The following is a 26,163-nucleotide window of genomic DNA, read 5'->3' on the forward strand; positions in this document are numbered from 1 at the left end:
TGAGTACCTTTGAATGGGGCAGAACCTGAGCCATAGTTCAGAAGTGTATATGTGAAGTTACAGCTTAAACTTTGTTGCTGTATTCAAAGTAAAATATAAAAGATGGAATCAATGAAATACTGTGTGAGATAAAACAAAATATAGTGCCTAGTTTTACTTTTTAAAAAAACTGTTCTGTTATGTGAAGGCCATCTAGGAGAAGTGCAGAGGTGATGTTCTTGGCCCCTCCCAGATAATTTATTAACTGAGATAAGAAGCAGAGTGCCAATCTACGACAGAAACTGTGTGCTCACTTTGTTGTGGATTGTTCATGTTGGGGCCAATGGGACAACTATTTTTGTTTTCTGTGTCTTTGCAAATTGCCAAGGAGACAGCAGGGATCCTCTAAGGAGGGTCCTTAGAACTGCAACACAGACAATACCTTTTAATCTGCTTGTTCCCGTGTTAATATAAAATGTGAATATTTCAAGTAGGGATTGGGAGGTGGGAGGCAGAGAGAAATTGGATTTAAAGTTTGCATTTAAAGACAAGCCTCACTTTCTGAAATAGCTGAACCCAAGACACAGCCGTCGATCAAAATTCACACTTTGCAATGCAGTTCTCCAACCAAATATTGTGCATAAAAATGCATGCATTCATGAAAATAACGTACAAAAATGCATCATACTAGGGAAACAGCTTTTCAGAAATCCATTCAAAAATGTGTATAGTAGGAGAAATTTGCACTGAGGCACTGATGAATTTTCATGAGGACTTTTTAAAAAAAATGCAAACTGATGTGGAAATGTATGTAAAAAACCTAAGACAGGGAAAATGAGAAAAGCCATTCCTAACTGCTAGCCATCTTTTTTGCTTTGTTCTAGGTTCCCCTTTTGGGAACTAAAACCATTGAGGACGGGGGAGAATGGCTGCAGTTATCTATCTTTCTTATTTATCATGTATCACCAAACACTTTGAACCAATATAAGGCCAGCCTAGATGTTACGTGTGTGGTTGTACCTCATGTGCTTGGTTTTCATTAATTAAATAGCAGCCATGGGGGCAAAGCATGAAGGAGAGAAGATTTCTCCCTGGAGGAAAACTAACATTAGTAGCTTCTGTCCTGGGGGCAAGTAGAAATCATTGGGGAAGCATGGGGCACAGTCAGCACTGTAGTAGGATTAACCAGCTTGATGCCCTCTCCATCCTGCAGCCCCCATTCTGGATCAGCTCCCCTGCAACTGCTATTTAACCAACAAAAGCTAAGCATACAAAGGACCAGTCATGTGCAGAACAGTGTGTCTAGATCGGCCTTCCAAAGTCACTCTTAGGTTTGGACATTCAACTGTAGACGTTTTCAGTAGCATGATGTCCCCAGATATGGGGTACAATCAAGTTATGCAGAAACTGAGAGACCACATTGCACACTCAGAAGTTGTAGAATAGGTTAGTACTGTGCGTGTGCACAAGCACACACAGACCAGAAAGTGCAGGAAGTTTCTCCATCTGGGCTGATCTGAACTTCTACCTCAGTCAGACCTTTCACTTCCAGCGCACACACCAAAACAAATCAGAAGTCAGTCAAAAAAAGACTTCATTTAATTAGTGATACTTAAAGACTTTTGCATAGAAAAAAAAGGTTAACAAAATAATGCACAATTTTCCCACCCCACCCCTGACTAGGAACAGTATTTTTAAAACAAATATTTTAAAAGTATATTTTGCATAATGTTTAACATTCTCACTGCTTATTGCTTTCTCCACACAGCAGAGAAATGAAGTGCATAATAATACATGCTGTGCTTTTATTTAACTTGCTTCCCCGACCCACCCCCAACAACAAACTTTCTAGCTCTTGAGTCAATGAATTAAAATACTTGTTATGTCATGTTGCTGCAATAAAATAAAAAAAAGCAAAGCATTTTTGTAGCACTGCTTGTCTGGGTAGTAAGAACATAACTTTAACTCCCAACACTTTTGTTTGGGTTGAGAACTGAACAGATACAAAAACACTGGCAACGGAGAAAGACAACCCAAAGGATCCTGTTGCCTGCATTACAGCTACTCATTCATACCAATTCCCAACAGCTGACTATGAAGAGGACTTGCATCCCATCTGGAGGATGCGGTATTTTCACTTGCAAAGGGAATCAAATAAGTCAGATTTATCCTGGTGTTCACGCATGTACATGTAACACACTTGGCTATAATTTTATGCCATCTAGTGCCAGGATGCTCGAAGTCTTGTAAGACCAAGCACTGGAAAGATCAGTGCTTCTGTCAATATCATGCATGTCACCATCTGACAAGTCTGCACAAAGAAAGTGAATTGGATTAGATTAAATTTAGCGTATACACCCTCAATTATCTGCTTGGCTATTCCATAGTTTGTAATCTTGCACAGTTAGGTTGCTTAGATCCCACTCATGTCAAGCGAATACAGCCTTAGGGTATACATTTTGTTCAAGAATGGTATCTCTGTCCTGGATCTCTGTACTCTCCTCTCCAGTATTATTTGCATACTTGGACTTTTATTATTTGCCTTGTAAAGAAAAACACATACACGTGCACGCACACACACACACCCCGCACACATTTGGAAGAGGTCAGGCACTTGCGCATTTTAAACTTAGCGTTCATCTTTCAGGTAGGCTTCTTTAGCTATAAATCCAGCGCCCCTTTAACAAATAAAAATGCATGGCAAGAGGATTAATTCTACACTCTATACATTTCTCAGGAAACGCCTACAGGGGAGTCATCGTTCTTGAAGATCACTGTGGTCCCGTCTGGTGAACAAGAAAGACCTCCTGTTCATTTTGACCAATATTAAGGCAGAATATGTCTTACTATTTCCCTCCCGTCTTCTGGGAATCCAAAGGGCTACTTGACCTGTTAACAGTCTTTGTGTGAAAGACTTTCTATTGCAACTGTAAAATGCCCCAGGAAGGCTTGCGTAGATTTTTTTTAGAAAGCTCCAACTTCAGTCCCCCAGGGTCGGTAGGGTTTACTGCTTCCGTTCCCACTGGCTTGCTGCGGGCTGGCAGATGCTGATACGGACAGCGGTGGGCTGATTGCTGTTGCAGCTGCCACTGCGGCCGCTGCACTAGGTGGCAGCATTGGGAATGCCCCAGCGAAAGAGAGCGGAAAGCTCTGAGCTGCTGCTGCCGCTGCGGCATGTACGGTGGCCGAGAGCGAGAGGAGAGAGGTAGAAAGTGGCGGGACGCAGGGAGCAACGCTGCCGGCAGAGGGCACTCTAAGCGTAGAATCGGCATGGGCAAAAGTGGCCGTGAGCAGAGCAGATCCATGGGGAGGCACTTCTGATGCTGTCGAGAGTCTGCATGGGGAGATGTCAGAAGTATGGAGTCCATTCTGCTGCAGTAAAGCTGCAGGGAGATGGTGGAAAGCTGCCGCCCAGTGGTGAGGATGCAAAGGGTGGTGGTGATGTGCCATGGTTGAGGTCATTGCTGCAGCTTCCCTCTGAGAAGCACAGGAACTGAGATGAGAGACTAGTCTAACTCTTAGAGGGTCAGATGTGTCTAGACCTTCCACTGAACTCAGGTATCTCGCAACTTCAGTTAAGCATTCTCGAAACCCAATGCTAATGAAATCCATGGCGAGAGCATGAGCGTCAAAGTAACCTGGAACACAGAAAGCAAGAAATGAATTTAGCGACCCAATGGGATTTCTTTGTTTTTTCCTTTTCTTTTGGTCTTTCTTGAAATGGCAGCTCTATAATATTCTAGCTCAGGGGTCAACCAACCTTTTCATCTGGGGGCCAGTCCACTATCCCTCAGACCTTGTGGGGGGCCAGACTATATTTTTTGGGGGAAAATGAACAAATTTCTATGCTCTACAAATAACCCAGAGATGCATTTTAAATAAAAAGACACATTCTACTCATGTAAAAACACGCTGATTCCTGGACTGTCCGCAGGCCAGATTTAGAAGGTGATTGGGCCGGATCCGGCCCCCAGGCCTTAGTTTGCCTACCCATGTTCTAGCTCTTTCTCTTTAAGGCTCCCAGAACATTTTTTTCAAACGGCTTTTGTATTATGCATATGCTCACTGATGGAACTGAAATGTGCTAAAGTCAACTTGCAACCAGACATTACAGTGAGAAAGAATTAAGACCATCAGTGTCTGAGACTCTTCAAACACACCCACCCACCCACCCACCCACCCCCACACATTTTGAACAATAGGAAAAGGATTAAAAAGAGTAAACTTCCAATGCAAGATTTTCCACCATATTGCTGAAAAATGCCTGTGTATGTCACATACATGGCCACATAATAATTAGCCTTTGAAATCCTGATCCTTTTACAGTGATATTTAAATACAATATTTGCAATATTTCAATATTGTGGATTTGCTCCTCCATACAACTGGTGCTTGCCATTATTATTATTTTAACAAAAACAACAAGGTCTTCTCTGGGTGGGTGAAACAAAGAGCATCTCATTCTATTAAAGCTGTCGAGGACCCAGAATGCAGCAGCTTTATAAAGGGGTGAATCCTGCATTAGGAATCATTAGGAAAGGGAAAGATAAGAAAACTGTCCATATTATAATGCCGTTATACCAAATTATTTTGCAAGATCAAATCTGAAATAAAATGTACAACTCTGGTCAGAGAGTCTCAAAAAGGATATTGTAAAGCTTTTGAGGCCCATGACACAACTGCTTTGTATTTTAGAGGAGTGCAGCTTGGGAATGTCAATCATGGTGAAGGACTACTAGTAATGTGAATATTTAAGACCATGTGTGTGTTAGTAGGAACAGGAAGACACATTACCAGTAGTTAACCAAAGATAACCATTTATCTTTCCAAAGAAAAAAGTGGCTGTTGTCCACACTGATCAAATTCACGAATATTCCCCCTTCAAACAAACATTCCCAGCATCATTTTTGAAAATACCAGTTCTTAAGGTTCAGCAACCTCCCAAATTCTTTTTAAAATCAAGTACAGCACAGAAAGAGTTTGTTTTGCACACATATGAAGTCGTGCAAATTGTTACAAGGATACTAAGAATGTATCTTTTATTTGATGTGCAGTGCTTTGGTCTCCAGAGACAATCTGAAATAGTGTAGCAGGGGGAACTGGCAAGAAAGGAGGGGAACAGTTGTTAATGTTCCAGCAACCTCCATGTGAAATCCAGTTGTACCTTGCTTCTCAAATTTAATCCATTCCAGGAGTCCGTTCGACTCCCGAAACAGTTCGAGAACCAAGGCGTGGCTTCCTGCAGCCAATCGGAAGCCACGCCAGACATTCAGCTTCCGAAAAACGTTCGAAAACCGGAACAATCACTTTTGGTTTTTGATTGTTCGGGACTGAAACATTCAAGTTTAAAGGTGTTTGACTTCTGAGGTACGACTGTAGGTTGGTGGGGGGGGGGGCATGCAAATGGTGCCTCAACTGGGAGAACGTGACTTCTGCCTGGCCCATTCCCCTAATAAAGAATTGCGCAGACAGGCAGAGACACACCCCCAACCCCAGGCGACTCCCTAGTGGAATAATGACTCATGACAACGTGTTATGGGATTAAAATTGGCCACAACTTTATTATAAAGATTCAGATGTAGGGAGACCTTGGCTTAGGAATTGGGCATTTATCCCTCCCAGTCCCCAGCCGGGGATCTGGAGAACATCAGGGTTATCCAAAATGTGTGCGGATTGGGCTGGCTCTGGAAAACATATGTTTAAGCAGAGAGCCCGCCCCCCCCATTTTGCCGCAACGCAGGGGAGACCACTGACAACCTATCGGTGTATGGCCAATGACTCCCCTCAAAACAACCCCTTTAACGGGGAATCCTGAGATCACCGCCGCAGTGGGGGCATGGGTCACCGCTTCATCCCCCCCCCCCATTTAGGGAAGAAGATAGACTAAAGGATTCTGCCCAAGGCCTGAAACTGACCTTTTGCTACGGGAAGGCAAAACCTGCCAATGCAGGGAAATTCCTTCCTTCTCAGTCCTTTAACAGCAACCAATGACGCAGCAGTGCCCACATACCTGTGGAGACGAGGTTAACCTCCAAAAGAAGGCATAACTGAGGGAAGGCAGGGTGGGAGATGCTCTGGAGCCGAATGAGGACTCCCAGGTAAGTTCCACCCTCTATTGTGTGGCAGGGCGGTCCCACCCTACCTGGCCAACTCCCCTGGCAATGCCCCCCCTTGCCAGGATTAGTTAACTGTCTGAGGTTAGGCGGGACCCTCCAGGTATCTAGCATGGGAGGGGGCAAAGCCAGGTTGTATTTTAAGGAGCCGCGTAGGATCGGGGGGGGGGGCTGCGCGCAACCACGCAAAACACGCCCATTTAATGTGGGGAGCGATCATTCCCATCTTAATACTAATGCTCATGTTAATGCTAATGCAAATGTGTTTATACCAGGGACGGGGAACCATACTGGACTCCCAACTCTCATCAGCCCCAGCCAGTATGGCCAATTGTCAGGGATAATGGGGTTCCCTAACCTTGATTTATTACAGGAATGGGGAATAAATAAAACAACAACTGCTACTATGATGAAGAAGAAGAAGAAGAAGAAGATGGTGGTGGCCTTCCAGTTCTGGATGTAGTGCAACTCCTATCACCCCGGCCATGAACCATACTGAACAGAGCTGATATCCAACAATATCTAGAGGGCCGCAAGTTATTCAACTCCAATTTATACGGAGTTTGAGGATGCTCAAAACCCTTCACATACATTTGCACAGGAACTCAGACAGTCATAATGTAAGGTATACTTCCGACTGGAGAATGGGACTGAATATGAGACACAGTGGCTTGGGTAAGGCCACCAGTGAATGGGAAATACTGTGGAAAGATCTGAGCTACACAATTTCCAGCACTAAAGTCCTAATGATTACATATTTACCAGTGTTCAAAACTTCCTATTCACTTTGTCAATTTCCATTTACAAAACAACAAAAATAAAGTAACCCACTAAAACATATTAAGTTAACTTTCTAGGCTTCCAGATGTTTGGCTTCTGAATTTCTGTGTGCAGTGCAACTAGATTTTCAAAAATTCTCTAAACCAAAGCAGCTTGCTTTTCTTTTTCTTTTTTTCAAAAAACGAGATAAGAAAAGAGACATTATTCTCTTCGAAAGCCACATTCCCAATTCCACATCGCAAACATGCAGGCACACAAAATAAGCACTGATTGTGGATAGCTCTTTTTCTAGGGGTATTGGGTTTCCTCTTAACAATCCAACAGAAGATCCAAGCTTAGATGCTGTCCTGGTGAATGAATGGCACAGCCTAATTTTGCATGGAAAACATTCTTTCTAGAACAAAGGGCAATACATAAACAATAAGGAAAGTTTCCTCTGGATCCACTTCCCGTGGTATAGCAGCTGCATAATGAATTTTAACTTTGGTTTTTCATGCAGCACAATTGTTGCCGCAGCCCTCCTTGTTTATGTTTGGATGTTTGGGGTATTTGTTTTGTCTCCCTTGTGCCGATTTCAGTGCTCTTTGGAAACCCCAAACAAATCTCTGACTGGGCTGCCTGTGAATGAAGCCTTTACTCTCCCACAGTGTTATGAAAGCAAACACAAGCCCAGGGTCAAGTGGTTCTTTTGTCCCCGTAGTTCTTTCCCACGAGTTCAACCCTGCCTTTAGCATTGATTTCCAGTCCTTTAATCTAGAACTGCCTATCCCAGCTTGTCAAAGGGAGCGTTTGCTGAGATTTCCCCCTGCTAATATTAGAAACAGTACAAAAATCAATTCCTTACCTTTCCCGCCTGTCGCCTGGAGCATCTTCAAATGATCCACTGTCATTTGCAGGATTTCTGCTTTTTCTAATTTGGCAGATCCCTTTGAGATAAGAGGCACAAACAATAAAGGCTTAAAAGTATTGCCTGCTTTGATTTGGTATACCCTCTTTTGAGCTCCATCTTATGGTTTCAATTTTCCCAACCATTAGAGCATTCTCAGTTTAATTCTTCTACCCAGCATCTGTATCCCACACTTTATTTTTGCACACAAGTACTATATCACAGTTTCTAGTGTGGCATAAACTGAGCACACATTTTCTATGAAGCACAGAGTAGTGCAAACAAGGAAAACATGTATAGTAGATATACACATTCACAACTTTCAAAGTAGCATTTTAAAAAATCAATATTATTATTTATTTATTTTACACATTGCCTTTCCCCACCAGAACTGGGACTCAAGTCGGCTTAGACAAAATAAAAGAAGCTTGAATAAAACAGAAAGATAAAAGCTTTAAAAATAGTTAAAAGGTAATTGAACTTTAATAATCAAATTAAAACAATGTAAAAAAATCCACTATTAAAATACAGATACTAAAAACATTGCAGCACTGTTAAAAACCCTTTCCATAAAAGCAGTCAGTTCCCAAAAGGCCTACTGGAATAAAATAGTCTTAACCTGCTGACAAAAGGAAAACAAGGAGGGAGCCAGTCTAATCCCACTAGAGATGGAGTGCCAAAGTCTGGGAGCCACCACCAAGAAGGCCCTCTCCTATGTCTCCATAGATGTGCCTGTGAGGGTGGTAGGACTGAGAGAAGGGCCTGCTCTGAAGATTTTGGAGCCGAGGCAGGTTTGCATGGGAAAATACAGTTCTTCAGGTAGCCTGGGAATAAGACACATAGGGCTTATAACTGGCACTTTGAATTGTGTCTGGAACAGACCAGTGGAGCTGTTGGAACAAGGAAGTTGTATGCTTCCTATAAGCAGCTCTGGCCAACAGCTTGGCTGCAGTCAGAGCTGAATCCAGGAACACACCCAAACTGCGAAACGGCATCTTCAGGGGAAGTGTTACTCATCCAGCACAGGCTGAAACCCAGTTCCCTGTTCTGCCTTCCAAATGGCCAAGAGCACCTCTGTGTTGTCTGGATTGCATTTCAATTTGTTCACCCTCATCCATCTAGTCCATTAGTGATGGCAGACACTGGCTTAGAACCGATACAGCTTCCTTGGATTTAGGTGGAAAGGAGGAACAGAAATAGGTTTCGTCAGCACACTGGTGCCACAAAACCCCAAAAAACTCTGGATGACCTCTCCCAGAGGTTTTATTGTAAATGTTGAATAGCATGGGGGACAGAACAGAACCCTGAGGCACTCCACAGGCAAACGGGCAAGGCATCAAACAAGAGCCTCTCAGCACTACTTTCTGGGGCTGGATCTAGACATGTCAAAGAAGCAATTCAGTTAAACGCGTTGTAAACTCATACAGGGAAATCTGGTAGGGAAAGATGGGTCTCCACAGCGCCACCTTGTGTCACAGTGTTATATTGCATATACAACGCATATAACACACTTTTTCTTTACCAAATTACCGGTAATGGAGTCCCTGTAAAACAGTGCTCCCAAGTCCCATCCCAGCAAGGGGGCCCAGAAGGATACCATGGTTAAGCTGCTGAAAGGACCAGCAAAGCCAACAACAGGGACACATTCTCCTGGTCCAATTCCCAGCATAAGCCACCCACCAAGATGACAAAGACTGTATCTGTCCTACAACCAGACCTGAAACCAGATTGAAATTGACCTAGATAATCTGTCTCAGTAAGAAAAAGTGCCAAGATCCACACCAGGTCTGAAAGGCAAAGAAAATCTCAAAGTTGCACAATCTTATTTGCAAGCCCCAATAAAATAAACAGGAGTTATAGGACAGCAAGGTATTTATTTCTGCAATGAGTTTTGTGCAGAACAATGTCCCAGTGAATTGTGCCTAATGAATGGTACAGCAGTAATACCTAACAAGTTTATGCTCTGCAGCTAAGGAAAAATATACTTGGTTTTAATACAAATTTTGTTTAGTTAATTATATATTTTTATTTTTAAAAAGCATTTGTTTACAAATCAGGAATTCAGGAGAGGGGTGGTGTCTTTATCCCTGTACTTACCAAAAGGCTACCCACATTGACCCATAACTTAGCGAAACTAGACATTCTTGTTCAAATTATTCCTAGTCTTCACTTGGATAAAGAAGAGTATAGCTTCTCATTGAAAATCTAAACCCAATTCTGTGGAATGGATTCCCAAAAACAACCTATGAGACTTGGTTCATCTTTAAAATGGAAAAGTGAAACACACATGGTCCACATGAACAGGAGCCCCCCCCATGCATCCAACAAAGTGTCCTTCATCTTTAAAGCTCATTGTAGCATGTTAGCCTTTAAATGTGCCACAATACTTTGATAATATTTAAATCAAAGGGGAGGAAGAACATGTTTCAGCAATACATATACTTCAATATTCATCTTGCAAAAAATATCAAAACTCTTTTTTTTTTTTAAATGGCAAGCTGCTCTAAGGCTTAAGTTGCAGTAGGCATGTTGATGCCAGATAAGATGCCCATCTTCTGGGGTCATAAAATCATTTTTTGATTTTACTCTCACGGAAGAAAAACCCTTTCTCCATTTCAACAGGAACCAAACCAAAAACCTTCAGAACTGCCCTTATCTGCCCTTTCCCTTTCGGAAGCTTTGGGTGGGATTTAAGTAAGTTGTTGCATGTGTGAAACAAGATCCACTCCCATGTTGGAACTTCTTCCCATCTCCTCTTTCCTGTGCCCCCTAAATCTTGGGAAAATCCCAGAATCAGTTTAGGGGCACATACAGGGGAGGGGTGAAGTCCCATTGCATGAGCTTGTTCTCATGCTCATTCCCCACTTAGAGCAACATTGAATTCCACCTGTTATTTTCCAGTGCCACCAAAGCGAAACACTTGAGTTATATAACAAAGCACCAAGCTACATCCAATGCTGGCAGAGGCCAGCTTGTTTAGACTCCAGTCTGCCTCAATCACATAAAAAGCAAAGGAGTGGGGCAGCCCAATTTATATAGTAAAAGGGGTCAGTGGATGAGTGGAAGGGACAAACTATTCCAGGGCCTGCTGCTTATCTCCCCACAGCCTCTCTCCCCCCACCCAAGTCACTTTATCCATCTTGAGCTCATTTCTGACATATGAAGCCAGCTAGCAGGAAAGTAACGTTGGAAGGGGGGGTTATTGTGGGAGGGATGTGGGTTCAGCACCCCCTACTCATATGTCCCTTTTACTCTCCCATGTGATTAGGTGTAAAATCACGGGTCTACCCCTACAGTGTGCAGTTATGTTCAGAGCTCCATCCAAGACTTGCTATGGCCATCCCAGTTCTATCAAGGCAAAGACAACCTACGTTTCATCTTGCATTACCTCAAAGCACACTGCTTTTCAATAGCACCTATTCACGCATTCAGCTGCGAGTCAAGCCATCGAGTGCTGCGCTTGAACATGAGAAGTCCAAGTCTGTGCATCTTACTGAGCAACCAACTTCTAAAAGTTCTCTCTCAGCCTAACTAACTCTCAGGATAGCCCTCAGAATAAACGAGCAAATAACTGTGAAGCAATTTATGCACTCAAAATTGCTCTAGACATATTCAGGCTCCGCAACACTCTCATCCCTAAAAGTCCATTATCTTTATTGCTGGAACTCCATACACAATTTAAATATTCTGCAGTAAATTTCTAAGACTGCTATATGCCTTCAAATGAAAAGCTTGTGATTTCTACTTAGCGACTCAATGATTTATTTATTTTTGTTGGAAGCACCCTCTGGTTTCTGCCATCAGCCAAGGGACCAAGGGCCAATGGAAGGCGGCACTCTTGGCCTCCCAGGAAGGGCATCATGGCAAAGGCAAGAGCAGCATAGCCCAATCCATTCTCCATTGAAGGAGAAATTGCAAAGAGCTTGCTTCCCTATGAGGAAGAACCCTCTGATCCAACAGGGGAACCAAAGAGAAACATGCGCTGGCCCAGGGTACAAGCTTGTGTGCGCGCAAGTGTTGGATTGTAACACAATCAGTCAACTGAAAGACTGGGGTATGTCTTTAAAAAAAAAAGTTTAAGCAGAAATGATCACCTTTCCCTTTGAAGAGCCAACTGAATGTATCTATATATAGCAGTCATAGAAGTTGGCTGAAGAATATTCAACAGTCTCTTCAGTTGCACCAGTAAAGAGAATGGATGTGTAGCTTTTCTCAGAATGACTTGGAATACAACAAACCTGAATACTAATACTATTTTCTTTCTTTCTTTTTTTAAAAAGCCATTTGATCAAGACTAGACAGCAATGAGAACACGTGGCCTGGAAGACTGTATGAAAGTTTATTCCGATGGCCCTTTCCCCGTATTATTTATTATTTTTATAAATGTAATAAGCACAGTAAGCCTTGGCATTTTTAGATTTTATATGACCCGGGTTATCTTAGATTGCTTTGCTTTGCTTTTCCTTCCCCTGTCCTTATCTTTCCCCTGTATTACAACTTGTACTTTCCTCAGTGCTAATCTTTTCCATTGACCCAACACAAACATTTTTAGCAAGAGCTGAGTAATAGCTGCCTGATGCTGGGTAATTTCCAGGAGCTTTAGAAGCCTTTATAATGTTTGTGGTTTTCAAGAAGTAAACAATGCAATGGGACAATCAACTGTTGTCCCTTGTCCCACTTTCTCTGACTAGCTCAGGACAACTCCATGTTCCCATGCTGCCAAAGTCTGCTGAGCTTTGCAAGTTGCTAAAGGTATAGTGTGGGTAGCAGGAATGGTGTTTTGCCTGCTCATAGTCATTCCCCCCCCCCCGCCCCATCTGCTTGTATCTGCATTAAAGGTCTAGTCTGTGCATAGTATATACCATATATAAAACACATTAACCTTCCCTACACTCAGATATGAGAAGGAGTTGCAAGAATAGGGAGATCTACATATGGCCTAAAAAAAAAAGTGCTTGTTTTCTTCCAATGTGGGGTCGCTCCCTTAATAGAATATTTCATGACCATCGGGGGCGGGGGCGGGCGGGGAGTAGTGCTGGGATTCAAAATTGGAGATGTAATATTTCCAGAAAATTTGAAGCCACTGGGAAGAGGTCCCCCTCCCCAGTTTGGGTAAATATATATACGTGTGGAATATTTTAGGAATATATATATATATATATATATATATATATATATATATATATATGCAGGTTTTGGTGTCCTCGGGTGTCTTCCCGTGTAAAAGTTGGGGTGTCTAGGCGACGTTTCGACGAGGTCTCACTCGTCATCTTCAGGCTGGTGCTTTCGGCTTCTTGTTACTGGAACAGAGCAGGATCTCAGTGTTTGAGTTCCTATAAATACTGTTGAGGGGGTGTGGTGTATAGCCTCCAATGTTCTGGGCAGAGAGGAAGTTCCCAGGCTAGTGTGCCTTTTCTTCTTTTGTTCCTTAATTACTTGAGGGATATCTTGAGTGATTTCTTGAGTGATATCCTGAGTACCACTTAGGTGGGTCATTAGGTGTGGATTAGTTGCTAAAGTCTTTGTGTCTTGACCTCTTGAACTTTGTGAAGAGTTTTTCTGAGAAGATGGCTGTACTGCACTTAGTTGTGCTCTGGCTTGGCTTCGTGTATAGGGGCGAGCTGTGGTTTTGTGGCCTGTGTCAGCCAGATCTGTGTAGGGATTGCAGGGGGGTGCAGCATATACACACACACACACACACACACACACACATATGGAATATATATATATATATTTAGGGTGTGTGGGTGTGGGTGTGTGCACTTTCTTTTTTTATAAATATTTTTTATTAGTTTTCCGACACAAATATACAATTTTATCAAAATTTCCACAAATTTAGTTCTTTTTGGACTTCCTTCAGCTTCTCTGGCAATCATCCATATTTACCTCTCAATTACGCATTTCTCTCTGTGTGTGTGTGCTTTCAACCATTTACAGTTTGAAAGTCACTTTGTTACCTTAGGAACATAAAATGTATTATGGTTTGCCATAAAATTATCATGTCTGGTTTATTATAAAGTACAGTTTAATCGGACAATAATCCCAAATTGAATTTACCATATAAGACGCCCCCTTTTGGGGGTGACTCAGATTTAAGAAAATGGTGGGGGGGAGATGTCTCTGTGTATAAGGCGCCCCCTAATTTTTGACATTATTTTTTTAGGGAAAAACCTAGTCTTATACATGAAAAAATAGGGTACTTTTTAAAAGAAAATGTTTACAAACTGAGCTACAAGCTGCTGAACTCTAAGGAACCTGACCCATAAGAAACTTCTTTGACTATGCCAGGTTATGAGGAGCAGGCAAAAAACAATAAAAACAAAAGAAAACACCAACATTAGTAAAACAAAGAAAAATATTACATCCCCTCCAGTCCTGTGTCAAGCAGACATAAAGCACTAATTTCCATAAAAAGAAATGAGGGAAAAAGCAGGGGGATAACCAAGACTCAATGACTGTACATGAAATTTAATTAGCTCTGTTTTCTCAACTATTGCTTTCAGTTTCTACTTCTTCCAATTCTTCATATTTGTCATCACTATAGTTATCGTGGCCCTGAGGGTTGCCCAGTTTCAGTGGCGTAGCGTGGGTTGTCAGCATCCAGGGCAAGGCAAGTAATTTGCGCCCCCTAACCCGTGGATTTGCACCCCCTAACCCTACCCCCCAGATGTTGCGCCCGGCCCCCCCTGTACCCCCCACGCTACGCCACTGCCCAGTTTGAACTGACCTTCTCTATCCTTCCACAAAGAAGGCCCTGACACCTTCTTGCTTCCCTAGTGCCAATGGCAGCGCCCCCTAGAGGCAGAAATACATCTTCCTCTTTCATTTGAGAGCTGCACTAAGGACTCTCTTGTCCTCTTGTGTACAGGAATTGTAATCGTCTGACACTGTTACATAGTCTCACATGAAAGTGTTCCTGTTAACAATAGCATTTTTGTTTGTAGTCCATTTTTTGTTTTTGTTTATTCCAAAAACAACCACAGTCAGATGGGTGGGGTGCAAATAATAAAATTATTATAATATTATTGTCATGTTATTCCAGACTAAGTGGTATGAACCTGAACCATGTAGTTTCAATTTTTGAAGGACAGAGAATAATTCCTCAAATACATAAACAAATATTCTCTCAGAGTTTCAAAGTTAACTCGTGTAAGTTGACTTCGTACAGGTTTCATTGTGTTATATAACATGATACTCATCTCACGCTTTCTTCCGTTCAAGCAATCTATTCCAGGAGCCTACGTTCAAAATACTTACCCCATAGAAAATGCATTGTATTCCCTTAGATTTCAATGACTCCACACTGAGGTCGTAATCCTATGAGCACTCATCAGGGAATAAATCCCATTTAACTCAGTGGGACCTACTTCCAAGTAGACATTTATGTACAGGATTCCACTGTAAATCATAATGATTGCTATTTCGGGGTTGCAATTACATTTCTCAATTTTGGACCTATTGCATCTTCAGCACCAAGAGAAGCACCTTGCTGCAGACTTTTCTCCCAAAGTCAAGGCATCACAACTGGTTACGAGTCAATAATGAGATACTAAAAACCCTCCAAACTTTTGTTATTGTTGAAGGGGCTTAATCGAGAGGTTGTGTTTTCATATTTAGAAATGATCCAAATACAACACTTGTGTTCTTCCGACTCTTATAAGCTGGTGACTGAAGTGATTTAATTTTTCTCCTGTGCATGCAACACAACTTCACATCACCTTGAATAATTCCACTGAAGAGTAAGGTTCCTTTCATCCCGTATAGTTCTATGATTCTACAAAGTCAGTGGAAATCTTTTGAAGTACGTTACGCTTAGCAATACTGACGAAACCTATTTGTGCTGCTCTCAGGAATCACAAATTTACATTTAAGAAAGGGGTTCTGCACAACATGTTTCACTTTTTTTGCGAAAGCAAGATAAAAATATCCAAAATAAATAAAACACTATATAGAAAGATCAGTAATTACAATGAGTGTGCCGACACATTACATCAGAACATGTCCAACACAAAGTTTTGGCTGGGACAATTCTGCAAGAAGAATGCTAATTTTATTTTTTAATAGATTAATTGTATAAACCAGCCTGGGATCTTCATAGATGTTGGGCAGCTTAAGAATGGAATAAATAACTTTTTAATATATAGGAAATATTTTTTATTCACCCTTCCTCATGTGATCACCCTGCAAAAACTTACATTTAAAAAACTGTATTCCAACTTGGACCATTTTAAAGAGCTGCAGCACTAGCAACAATTGTTATATCTCAACAGCTTCTTTTCAAGAATTTAAATATTTATTTGAGAGAGTTTATTAAATAGCCAGCTTATTAAGGATCTGAAACAATCAGATTATTTTACTAATTAAATTTAGAATTAAATAAAAAAAAGTATCAGAAAGGAGAGGGATGAGAATACAATGCTGTTAAAAGATTTATGCAGGAGGGTATTTGACATGTGTGGGTTTTTAAAAAAAAAACCTGTAAGGAATAAAGCACTTTTAAAAACAGCAAAACAAAACCACTACTGGAATGCATAGAAAGAACAGAGACAACACGAACACTATTGCCCTTAAGGGAACAGCAAACCAGAGAATAGAAATGTTTTTCAGCCTTGTGGAGAATTTTGCTTTTAATAGTTTTGCCACAACAAAGCATTTTATTGAAGTGCCTGCTCTGTGCCAGATCAGAACACATCCAGCCTTATTTTTAATGAGCTTTATGAAAGACCCAACATGACCAGATGAGTTGAGATACAGAATATTTATGCTTACTTGTTTTTCAAATGCTGTTGGCACAAGCCGCCTCAGTTCGGATAAACTGTTATTTATGCGATCACGGCGCCTTTTTTCTATGATCTATTGCCAAAACAAAGCAATAAATTGATATAAAAGTTAAGGTGCAAAGAAGGTAAAAACAACAGAAACAAATGCAATTGTTAGATTAAAAATATAAAGGAAACCCTTACCCCTCTTCGTTTTTTCCTGGCCATGATCTGAGATGTTGTCGTAGGCGAATTTGATCGGATCACTGAACTGGCACTGTGCCTGAGGAACAGTTGAAAAGGCATGTCAGGTACAGCATCCTATTGTGTTGTTTGTTGCAGAGGTCTAAACAGAGCCCGCTCAAGATATTTTTCCGCCCGAGGCGAAGGAAAAGGTGGTGTCTTCTGCCAACACACACACAGAAGCCAATTCGACTGGAAGTTGAATTTTACTCCAATTACAAAATCTTACTTTACAAATGTTGAAAATGAAGGACAATTATTCCTAAGCAAGTATTGTTTTACTCTGTCCTGTTTTGTACAACTTTTTTGTTTTCAGCTGTACTGGCAAAAGGACAGTCTCTGTACGGGTGTCAAGGCAAGCCACATGGAACTCACAGCTGTCTCCTCCCCGTACCTCAGCATCTGCCACCTGAGGCAGCTGCCTCACTTTGCCTCATCATAGGGCCAGCCCTGGGTCTAATGCCTCCCTCCTCCCACCAACACGAGGGCTATGTAATTTATATCATAAACCACCCTGTGGTCCTCAGATGAAGGACAGTATAGAAATTTTAAAAATAGTAATTATAATAACTTGAGGTTCTCTATATACTGTTGGACACCCAACTCTCATTGGCCCCAGTCAGGATGGCCAATGGTTAAGAGATGGTGGGTCCAACAACATTAAAAAAGGCACGGCTTCCCCATTCCTCTTTCAAGTGCTCCGTAAAATATGGAAGCAGGCAGAAGAAAACTTTCACTACCACTCTTCAGCCCCATCACACCATCTCCTTACTTTTGCTCACCAAGAAGTTCATTTAGAAAATAAAAAGAGTCCTCCCAAAATATTCCATGGTCCTGAGCTCACCCTGACTGGGTGACCTCAGTACCGGCAAATATGTAAAATATGCATTATATATGAGTTCAAATGTATTAACTATGTACTCAAAAGAACTACTGATTAAGTGTCTAATATTGAGCACACTCAAGCCTACTGCTTCCAATACAGCAGAAATAGATACTTGATACAAAAAGGACATGCCTCTGACTTGCCTATGTTTGGCAGAAATCATTTTATCAAGCAAAAGATATAGAAGCAGCAGTCTGAAAAGGATTAGGCTCACTTCCATGTATTTTGCCGAGCACACACACAAGAAATATTCACAGCTGATGCAAGGCACATGTATTTTGACTAAACTCACATCTGTGTACAAAAAACATTAACCAAAAAATGGTCATCACTTGGAAATACAAATATTCCACCGAGATCAATGAGATTTCCTAACTACGCATGTTGGATTGTAAAATGCTTCATATTCTAACAAACTTGATTAGGGTGCTTGGGTTTTTCTAAAAAGCAGAGTGCCCAGCCTTCAACAAAATTATCAGGCACTTCTGTTGTGCAATCTCCATTCATCTCAGAAGGATAACCTAAATTACAGCCCCTTTTAGTTGACAGTCGCTTGAACCACTAGACCAGGCATAGGCAAACTCGGCCCTCCAAATGTTTTGGGACTACAACTCCCATCATCCCTGACCACTGGTCCTGTTAGCTAGGGATGATGGGAGTTGTAGTCCCAAAAACATCTGGAGGGCTGAGTTTGCCTATGCCTGCACTAGACTGCTTTGAATCTAAGGCAGTCCATCAATTATCCTCATCTGTCAATCACATTGCTTTAGATAATTCCAGATTAAATATTTTAAAATTCTTGAGACAATCCAGTCAGAGTTAAATAGTTGTATGTCCCACTGATTACTATGTAAGCCATTTTTTTACTTCATTCTGAATAGATTGTTTCCTTTTCTTTTATAACAACCAATTGCAATTGCATATTCCATATATATCATCTGGACCTCAACGAAGAGGAAACTTTTTTTTTACTGACAGCCCATATATTTAGATGATCATTTCTGACATACTACAGGCCCTAGAACCTAAATTTAGCATGCAAACACCTGTTAGTATTTCCTCCTCTGCATTTATCCAGCTACATTTTTTGGCTTCACTCAGATAACGACATTAATTGGAATTAAATTTTTTCTCTGTTGACTTCTACGATACTATCCAGAGTAAGTGACTTGTGGCATAACATTACTGTAATTGGATTTAAGGTTCAAAACTTACACAATATTTCCATGAAATTCAGATGTAATTGTCCAGCTAATCTACACTAACCATCTTGATTGGGACTGAGACCAAACTACTACAGCCAGGGCGTTGTTTTTTTTCAGCTGAAGCTCACAGGAGCTCAGTTCTAGCATCTCTCAGGTGAACACGGTGGAAGTTCATGGTGAGCTGCAGTATCTCTTTTGCTAGAAAAAAATTGCACTGTGTACAGCCTATATAAATCCAACTGGCTAACATTAAACACTACTACTCTGTAGATACCCTGAAACAGGTTAATTTAAAATGGATTATAAAAAGCAATTGGATTTATTGCATCATGTGGATAATGCCTCTTTAAACTCCCAAATCATGACATGTCTAAGCAAACCCAGGAGAACAGCATTTTAAAAGAAAAAGGGAATCAATGACTGAAACAGTAATTTTACTGCTATCTTTTTACAGCATCTCTGTTAACAAAATTCTATCAAAAACTACTGCAGTGTGCAGGCAATCAATCCCCCCCCTTATTTTAGTCCCACTGGGCAATATCAAAGTAAGTCATATTCTGAGGGAACCCATTAAAATCAATGGACATGTTACTGAGTAAGACTAGGACTGGATACTACCAAGTTTTCAATGAGAGATTTAAGCATGCCACTGATATAATTGGGAGTTAAACATGTCTAACTCTGGCTGAACTTTGTTTTAGCTTTGCCTCTGCATTTTCATGAAATTAATTATTAAAGGCAGCCTAAAAATTAGGCACAATTTTTGTTTATTAACAGTGCAAGCCAAGCCATGTCTACTTAGAAAGTAAGTTCTCTACTGAGTAGGTGTCACTAAGTGCGAGGTAAGTAGAGCTAGAATTGCAGTGTTACTTATTCAGTTGTTTTCTACTTTCTTCAGAATCACAAACCAACCCCAACGACTCTATATTGAGACTTGGTAAAATTCAAATTTATTTAGCTGATTAATCAACTAATATAATTCAGTTGGTTGACAGCCCTCTTGTGAAAATATCTTATTTTGCTTTGATAGCAAGCACCCTTTCTTCAAACACTCTCACCACAAACATCTTAAGGCCTTGAGGATTGTTACACAAGCAGACGTAATGAAGCATACCTTGCTCTACTTATCTCAACAATGCTCCAGCTCCACCTATTATTCTGAAGCAACCATTTGATTTCTATAGCATTCTAATCAATCTCTCTTCTTTTCTAGGTTTCATCCATACTGCTGCTTAATGTGAATAGCCCGGTAGCTCCATTAATTATTCCTTGTCCATAAGAAAATCTCTTCTAAATCAATGCCACCCACACTTTCTCCTCTATTAATCCAGATGTTTGAAGTCTCCCTTGTTATGAGAAAATCCATATTGATGGGGAAGAAAGTGTGGGAAGGCAGTGATCTGCAGAACTGAAGAATTTATGGAGGTATAGGAAACTTAGTGTCCATATTAAACAACAGGAGGTACGGCTGAGACCTTAACTCCTTTCCACCCCATCCTTCCTAGCAGGCAAACCCAGGTCATTTGCTGGGAGGTGAGTTATACTGGATTTGCCTTCTTTTCTGACAATGACCTACTGTACAACAGTACACACCTAGAAAGATTCTAGTAACACAGGATTAGTATTATAAGACTGGTTCAAGTATTTCAAGGGATGCCTCCCACCCCAGTTCTAGTCTTGCAAGCAGCTGCAGCTCCACTTTACACAGAATCTACTAGTTCAGTACTGCTACTACTCAACACATGATAATTGTCAACAGCCTACAGGACAAAAAATGTGATACTCCATCCCCCACCTTCCCCTTTTTGCTTAACATCTAGCACTAAAGAACAGTTCCAAAAGATGTATATTGACCAAGACTATATGGCTGACTGTGATAAAAGTACAGTACAGTGGTACCTCGGGTTACATATGCTTCAGGTTACATACACTTCAGGTTACATACACTTCAGGTTACAGACTCCGCTAACCCAAAAATAGTGCTGCAGGTTAAGAACTTTGCTTCAGGATGAGAACAGAAATCGTGCTGCGACGGCGCAGCGGTGGCAGCAGGAGGCCCCATTAGCTAAAGTGGTGCTTCAGGTTAAGAACTTTCAGGTTAAGAATGGACCTCCGGAACGAATTAAGTACTTAACCTGAGGTACCACTGTACTCTGCTACTGTTGCTATGTTGTTGTTTTTCTGCCCAGACAATCTTATGCTCCTACACATATCCCCAAGAGAATTTTTTACAACTGAGGATGCCAGTTAGTGAAGGGAAAAGTAGATAGCTGGGTGAAAGAAGTGTGACGTCCGAGTAGGGTAGAAAATAGACCCCCTACTTTCTATTAGAAGCTAACAAAATGGGGTGCCATTCATCAGGGCAGGACTTCAGAAGCCCGTCAGCAAAATGAGTAAGTAGCAGGGCCACAAAGCTTAATAGCCTTGCCACGTTTTTGAAGCAAATTGTCTAATACATATTAACAGTGAAATAGCACTCTTACCCCGCTCCCTTCCACAAAACCATCAAGTCCAAATCTAAAATTGCTTAACTGCCCCTCTGATGCCAGAGTATCCAACACTGCACAGAAGTCAAAAAGGGGCGCCAAGAAACAATGGTCCCACAAGGGTGGGGGTGCCTTTCATCTGGCTCCCCATCCTCCTCTTCCACCCCCTCCCACAGAAAAAGAGGAGGCACGGTCCAGATTTTTTGTTCTTGTTGCAAATAAAATAAAAAAAAACCCCGGAACGAACAAACTTCGTCCTTACCCAGAGTAATTATTTTCACTCCCCACGTCTATAGTCTCGTCCATATCGCTGTCTGAGGTAGTTTCCTCACAAGGCCGCTTCATTGTGGCCCAAGGAAAGAGTCCAGCTTCCAAATCAGGAGATAAACAACGAGAACTCAGGTCTGCGGTTTCCCTTTTTGGACAGTGACTCCGGATTAAAGCCCGCCTATCCCTCCCCAGCCGGCGCCAGCGAACTGAATGGATTTCTGAAGCTCTTTCCCACGCTGCAGCTCAGCCTCGAGCACAAGAGCCCGCCCACAGGAGGGGCGAAGCCACGCCCCTCCTCCTCCGGCTGAGCCCTTTGGATTGGGGCAACGGAGGAGTGAGTGACAGGCCTCCTTCCGCGGCGCTTCTGCCCGCTTCTTTATTGGCTGAAGCGCGGCAGCGGTCCCGGCGCCAAACACTCCTGGGCGTCTTGGAAGCGTGGGAAAGCCCGGAGCACCTCGAGCGCGCAAGGGAGACGGGGAGGAAAGAGGGCGGGCGGGTGGCTGGAGCTGGCCGGGAGACACCTTCGGCTCTGCGGAGCTGGGCTGCAGCACGAGGATAGCTCGGGCAGGAACTGATCAAAGCGTGTGTTTCTGCTAGGTGGCTTCGCAGCCAGACTGCAAAAGGGATTCATAAAACCCACATAAACAAGCGCAGATGCATGCGTGAATAATGTCAGTCCGGGCACGCAGCGTTTACACTTCTCAAATCTGACCCAACACTGGAAAAAGTTCCAGAGAGAAAAAAAGTTTGACGGGTGGAAATAATTTGCACCGACGTATATATTACAGGAGAACACAAGAGAGCTTTAGGGAAAGATCCGGGTGGAGGGGGCGAGCTTTGTCTTATTTATAAAACAAAGGCAGAAACTGTGAGGAAGGACTGCTTGTAGGAGAGGCAACTCTTTGGTCGTCTTTGGGTACCGTCTACGGATGAGGAAGAAGGATTTTTGTCAACAGGCGTAGGATTTCCCCCTTAGGTTTAACTTTCTTCCTGCACTTTTGCAATGAGAACCACACACACGGGCGCCTCTTTCTCCTTTGCAGACAGAAAGCGGAGAGTGGGAAGAGAGGTCACTTTAGGAATAATCAACAGTGACACTTACAGGGTTCTTTAAAAAAAATGTTTCAAATATGCTTTAGGATGTCTTTATCGCTTTATCACTTGTTTGCCATCCTGGGCTCTTTTGGAATAGTTCTAGAAGGTAGGAATCAAAAATAGCTGAGCAGATTGAACATCTGGAAATTTTCTTGCAGCTTGAGATATAACACGTAACACCATAAAGACACACTTTAGAAGAAAAGCCCTTGCACAGCATCAGAGGCCGCATTCTGCTTACAAAGATGCTTGTGGCCTATTAAAAGGAGGGAGCCACAACAAACTTGGCAGGCAGCGTTTGCTTTAGTTTGACAGAGTATTTAAACCAGGGCTCCCCCTCCTATTTGTTGGCGTATGTGATTTTGAGTGTGTCCTCTGGCCATGAACGTCTACAGCCTGCAGGAATTTTTCAGGGGAAAGGAAAAGTTGGTTTCTTACCTCCCTCCACAATAATAAATAAATAAATAAATAAATTAGTGACTGTAGTCTTGGCTTCCTACCTCAGGTTCTACAAATGCCCGAACCTTCCTTTTAAAAAGAAAAGAAAGCTGGGATCCTTGGGATTAGGGTTCATGGCCTCTCACTGTATCTCTGTTGGCAGTTTCTTATGGGAACCTGTTCTGTCTTCCAGTTCACAATGCAACTGAGTGAAATGTGGTTGGAGCAGGGCCGGCTCAAGACAAAATGGCACCTCCCTTCCCCGTCATGGAAGAAGTGGAGGAGTGAAGATCGATGCCAGAAACAAAGGCACTGGCAGAATCAAGATCTACATTGGGATCCATTGGCCTTGTGGATTCTGCCACCTGAGGCAGTCACCTCACCTTGTCTCATGATTGGGCCGACCATGGATTGGAGGCAGGATTGGAATGGAAGAGGGTGGGAAATATTGGATTACCACTATATTTACATCTTGTTGCATTTACAGCTTTAAATATTAGCAACATCAATACAGGTCAACTAACACAGTGTAGTCCTATACATGATGGAATTCAGTGGGCCTTATTTCAGACTCAAATAAATAAACCCAAAGGGATTTATTCCAGCACATTAAGGCTTCAGTGCACTCTCAACTCTTCACATAGACATTATAGGAGCATTTCGTGGATTAGAAATTTTTAGACTTCTGGCTCCTTTGTGCCTAACTCATTGACATGGCCTGATAGAATATAAGAAGATGACATAAGAGAGAGAAGCGGGGGAAGGCAAACGTTAAAGAAAAAGGCAGTGAAGTGGGGAGTGTGAAAAAGAACAGAGGCAGAAAAGTGCAAGAAGAGGCGGGAATGACGGGAGAAGGGAGAGAGGGGAAAGGCCGGGCGATGGACACAGAATGGAGGGGGGACGGGACTTTACAATGAATGTCAAACGCAGAGACTCGAGGAGAAAGGAGGAGGCAGGCGGGCACAGAGGCGAAAGAGGAGCGGGTGGAGGGCAAGGACTGCCTTTGGTCGCCCGCCCGTGCTGCTGGCGGCGGCGGGGCGGCCTCCCCGTGTGAACAGAAACCCGACCCGTTTCAGCTCGGATGGCTTTTGAAATGCAACCTGCCTCGCGCTGTCCCCCGGCCTGTCTGTCATCCGCCAGGCCTCTCCCCGCAAGGGTGGTGCCCTTTCCCCCACGGTCTCCTGCGCGCCCGACCAGGCCGCTTCGTTGCCTGCATCCGCCCCGGGCAAGGGACGCTGGGGGCTCTCGGAGGCGCTGCGCGGCCACGCGGAGCGACATAACAAGAAGCCCGCAGACCTGAGCAACAACGGGGTTGGGAGCGCGGAGGGCGAGGAGGAAAAGTAGCAACTGGATTTTGGCGACCATCCTAAATGGAAATGCGTCCCGCGACGACAAGCGAGCGCTTGCAGACCAGCGGATGTAAAACCAAGCTGCTGTTCGTGCCCTTCACTCTCCGAACACCTAGTCATAGACAGAAGCCACTTGGGAGAGGAAAAGGGTCGGGCCTTCTTTTTTTCTGCTCCTTTTCTATTTTTCTCTCTTCCCTTCCCCTTCAGTGCCAAGATAATTCTTGGCCCCTCTTCAAAAGTCCCCAGAAGTAAATGCAGATAAAGCGTTTCTTACCGTTCCTTTTAGAAGGAAATTAGGACACATCTCCGTTTTTTGCAGCAATATGAAATACCTAGGTTTGTCACGAACTCTGAAGTTTGTGCTTCTTCCCGACAGAAGTATAGCAATGAGAACTTTTTGCGAAGGCACTTTCAGGCTCAAGGCCGAGCGCTCATGTTCGTGTTTTCTAAGCAAGCATCTGGGGGGCAGCTTGTTTATTTATTTTCCTGCATTTAACGTCTCCCCTCCCTTCCAACACGGGACCCAAGGCAGCGTGTTTGGGGCTCCCCGGCGGTGACCCGTCCGCGAATGACCGATCTCAGATCCGCTGATCTCCAGCAGGGCGGCCCCTTGAGCCTAGCGCGCCTTTAGGCCGCGCCACGAGACGACGTTCAAATCAGTCTCGCGAAGCTTATTGGGCCCTGCTTTGGCCTTTCAGGGACGTGAGAGAATGCGGGGTAACCGCACACGCGCCTTCCCGGGCCCCTTGGAGGATGCGGGGCGGGGGGGATAAAAAATTATGCAACCAATAAATAATAGCACGGTATATCATAAATGTTCGGCTTTGGAAAAACGGACGCAAATATTCCGCCTCTCCTGCTCCATATTTGCGTGCTCTTAAAATGCTGCGACATTAAAGAATCGTAATGGTGGCTTATGGGCGCAGTTGCAATGCCTCCAAGCTATCCAAGAACGTAAGAAGAGCCTGCTCAAACTATTGACCCATCTAGTCCAGCATCCTGTTGTCACGGTGGCCAACCTGATGCCAGTGGGAAGGCCGGGAAGCAGGATGTGAGGGGCGCAACAGCACTCTGGCCTCCTGCGGGTCTACTTAGAAGTAAGCCCTACGTTCACTGGCCCTCTCAGGCAAGCGTGCAGAGAATTGCTGCAGGCTTGAGACGCTTCGCCTTGGGCGCCCCGGGGCGTGTGTGTCCGGTATGTTTAGGTGCACTGCAGTGCAGACCTTTAAAACCACGGGGGCGACTTTTCGAAGGGCTTTTCGGATAGGTTAGCGGTGGCCATTTCCTGCCAATCAACAGAGAGCGCCCGCCAGGCAGAGCGCGCGCGCCGGGCGCCTGCTCTTTTGGCGCCCGCTGAGGCAAAAGAAGCGCCTCGCTTGGTTCCACGTTCAGCCCCTTTGCAATTGCAGAGCTTTCCTGTCGCGTTCTGGTTTCTCTTACCAGAGGTGCTGGCGTGGAGGCGCGAGAACTTCACGTAATATGCCATAGGTTTAAAAGGAAAGGGTATATGCTCACCGTGCTCTATCGTGTACACATAGGTGAAAAATTGTAAAGGGAGAAACGCCCCACGGCAAATGTGTGTGTTAAACGCCAGGCACTATGGTGTATGGTTAGGGAAAGTGGAGGAGGATTGGACGTGCAAATTGGAAAGTGGTGTGTGCGTGCGCGGTTGGT

At 43.1% G+C, this 26,163-nt stretch overlaps 1 protein-coding gene across 4 annotated transcripts; it reads right to left on the minus strand.

Annotated features, from left to right (window-relative positions):
- Positions 1-1,556: 1,556 nt before the first annotated feature.
- Positions 1,557-25,657, minus strand: HEY2 (hes related family bHLH transcription factor with YRPW motif 2). Of its 4 annotated transcripts, none has more exons than XM_081907207.1 (5): positions 25,472-25,657; positions 16,722-16,800; positions 16,528-16,611; positions 7,717-7,798; positions 1,557-3,617 (listed from the first exon to the last, which is right to left on the minus strand). In XM_081907207.1, exons 2-5 carry the CDS (start codon positions 16,743-16,745, stop codon positions 2,944-2,946), a joined length of 864 nt encoding a protein of 287 aa, XP_081763333.1. In that variant the 5' UTR covers positions 16,746-16,800; positions 25,472-25,657; the 3' UTR covers positions 1,557-2,943. The 4 variants fall into 4 exon arrangements, with proteins under 4 accessions (XP_081763333.1, XP_081763335.1, XP_081763332.1 ...); XM_081907209.1 differs by lacking the exon at positions 25,472-25,657 and adding an exon at positions 24,822-24,948; XM_081907206.1 differs by lacking the exon at positions 25,472-25,657 and adding an exon at positions 21,600-21,989.
- Positions 25,658-26,163: the final 506 nt, after the last annotated feature.

The sequence above is a fragment of the Podarcis melisellensis genome (assembly GCF_964234715.1).
Source record: "Podarcis melisellensis genome assembly, chromosome: 3".
NCBI classification, from domain to species: domain Eukaryota; kingdom Metazoa; phylum Chordata; class Lepidosauria; order Squamata; family Lacertidae; genus Podarcis; species Podarcis melisellensis.

Bases quoted from the DNA above. Each gene is read 5' to 3' on its own strand.
- HEY2 (XM_081907206.1), bottom strand. From the start codon at position 21,682: ATGAAGCGGCCTTGTGAGGAAACTACCTCAGACAGCGATATGGACGAG. The intron at 16,801-21,599 runs GTAAGGACGAAG...ACTGTTCCTCAG, and splicing joins AGTGAAAATAATTACTCTGG to GCACAGTGCCAGTTCAGTGA. The intron at 7,799-16,527 runs GTAAGCATAAAT...CTTATCTCAAAG, and splicing joins CAACAGCATTTGAAAAACAA to GGATCTGCCAAATTAGAAAA.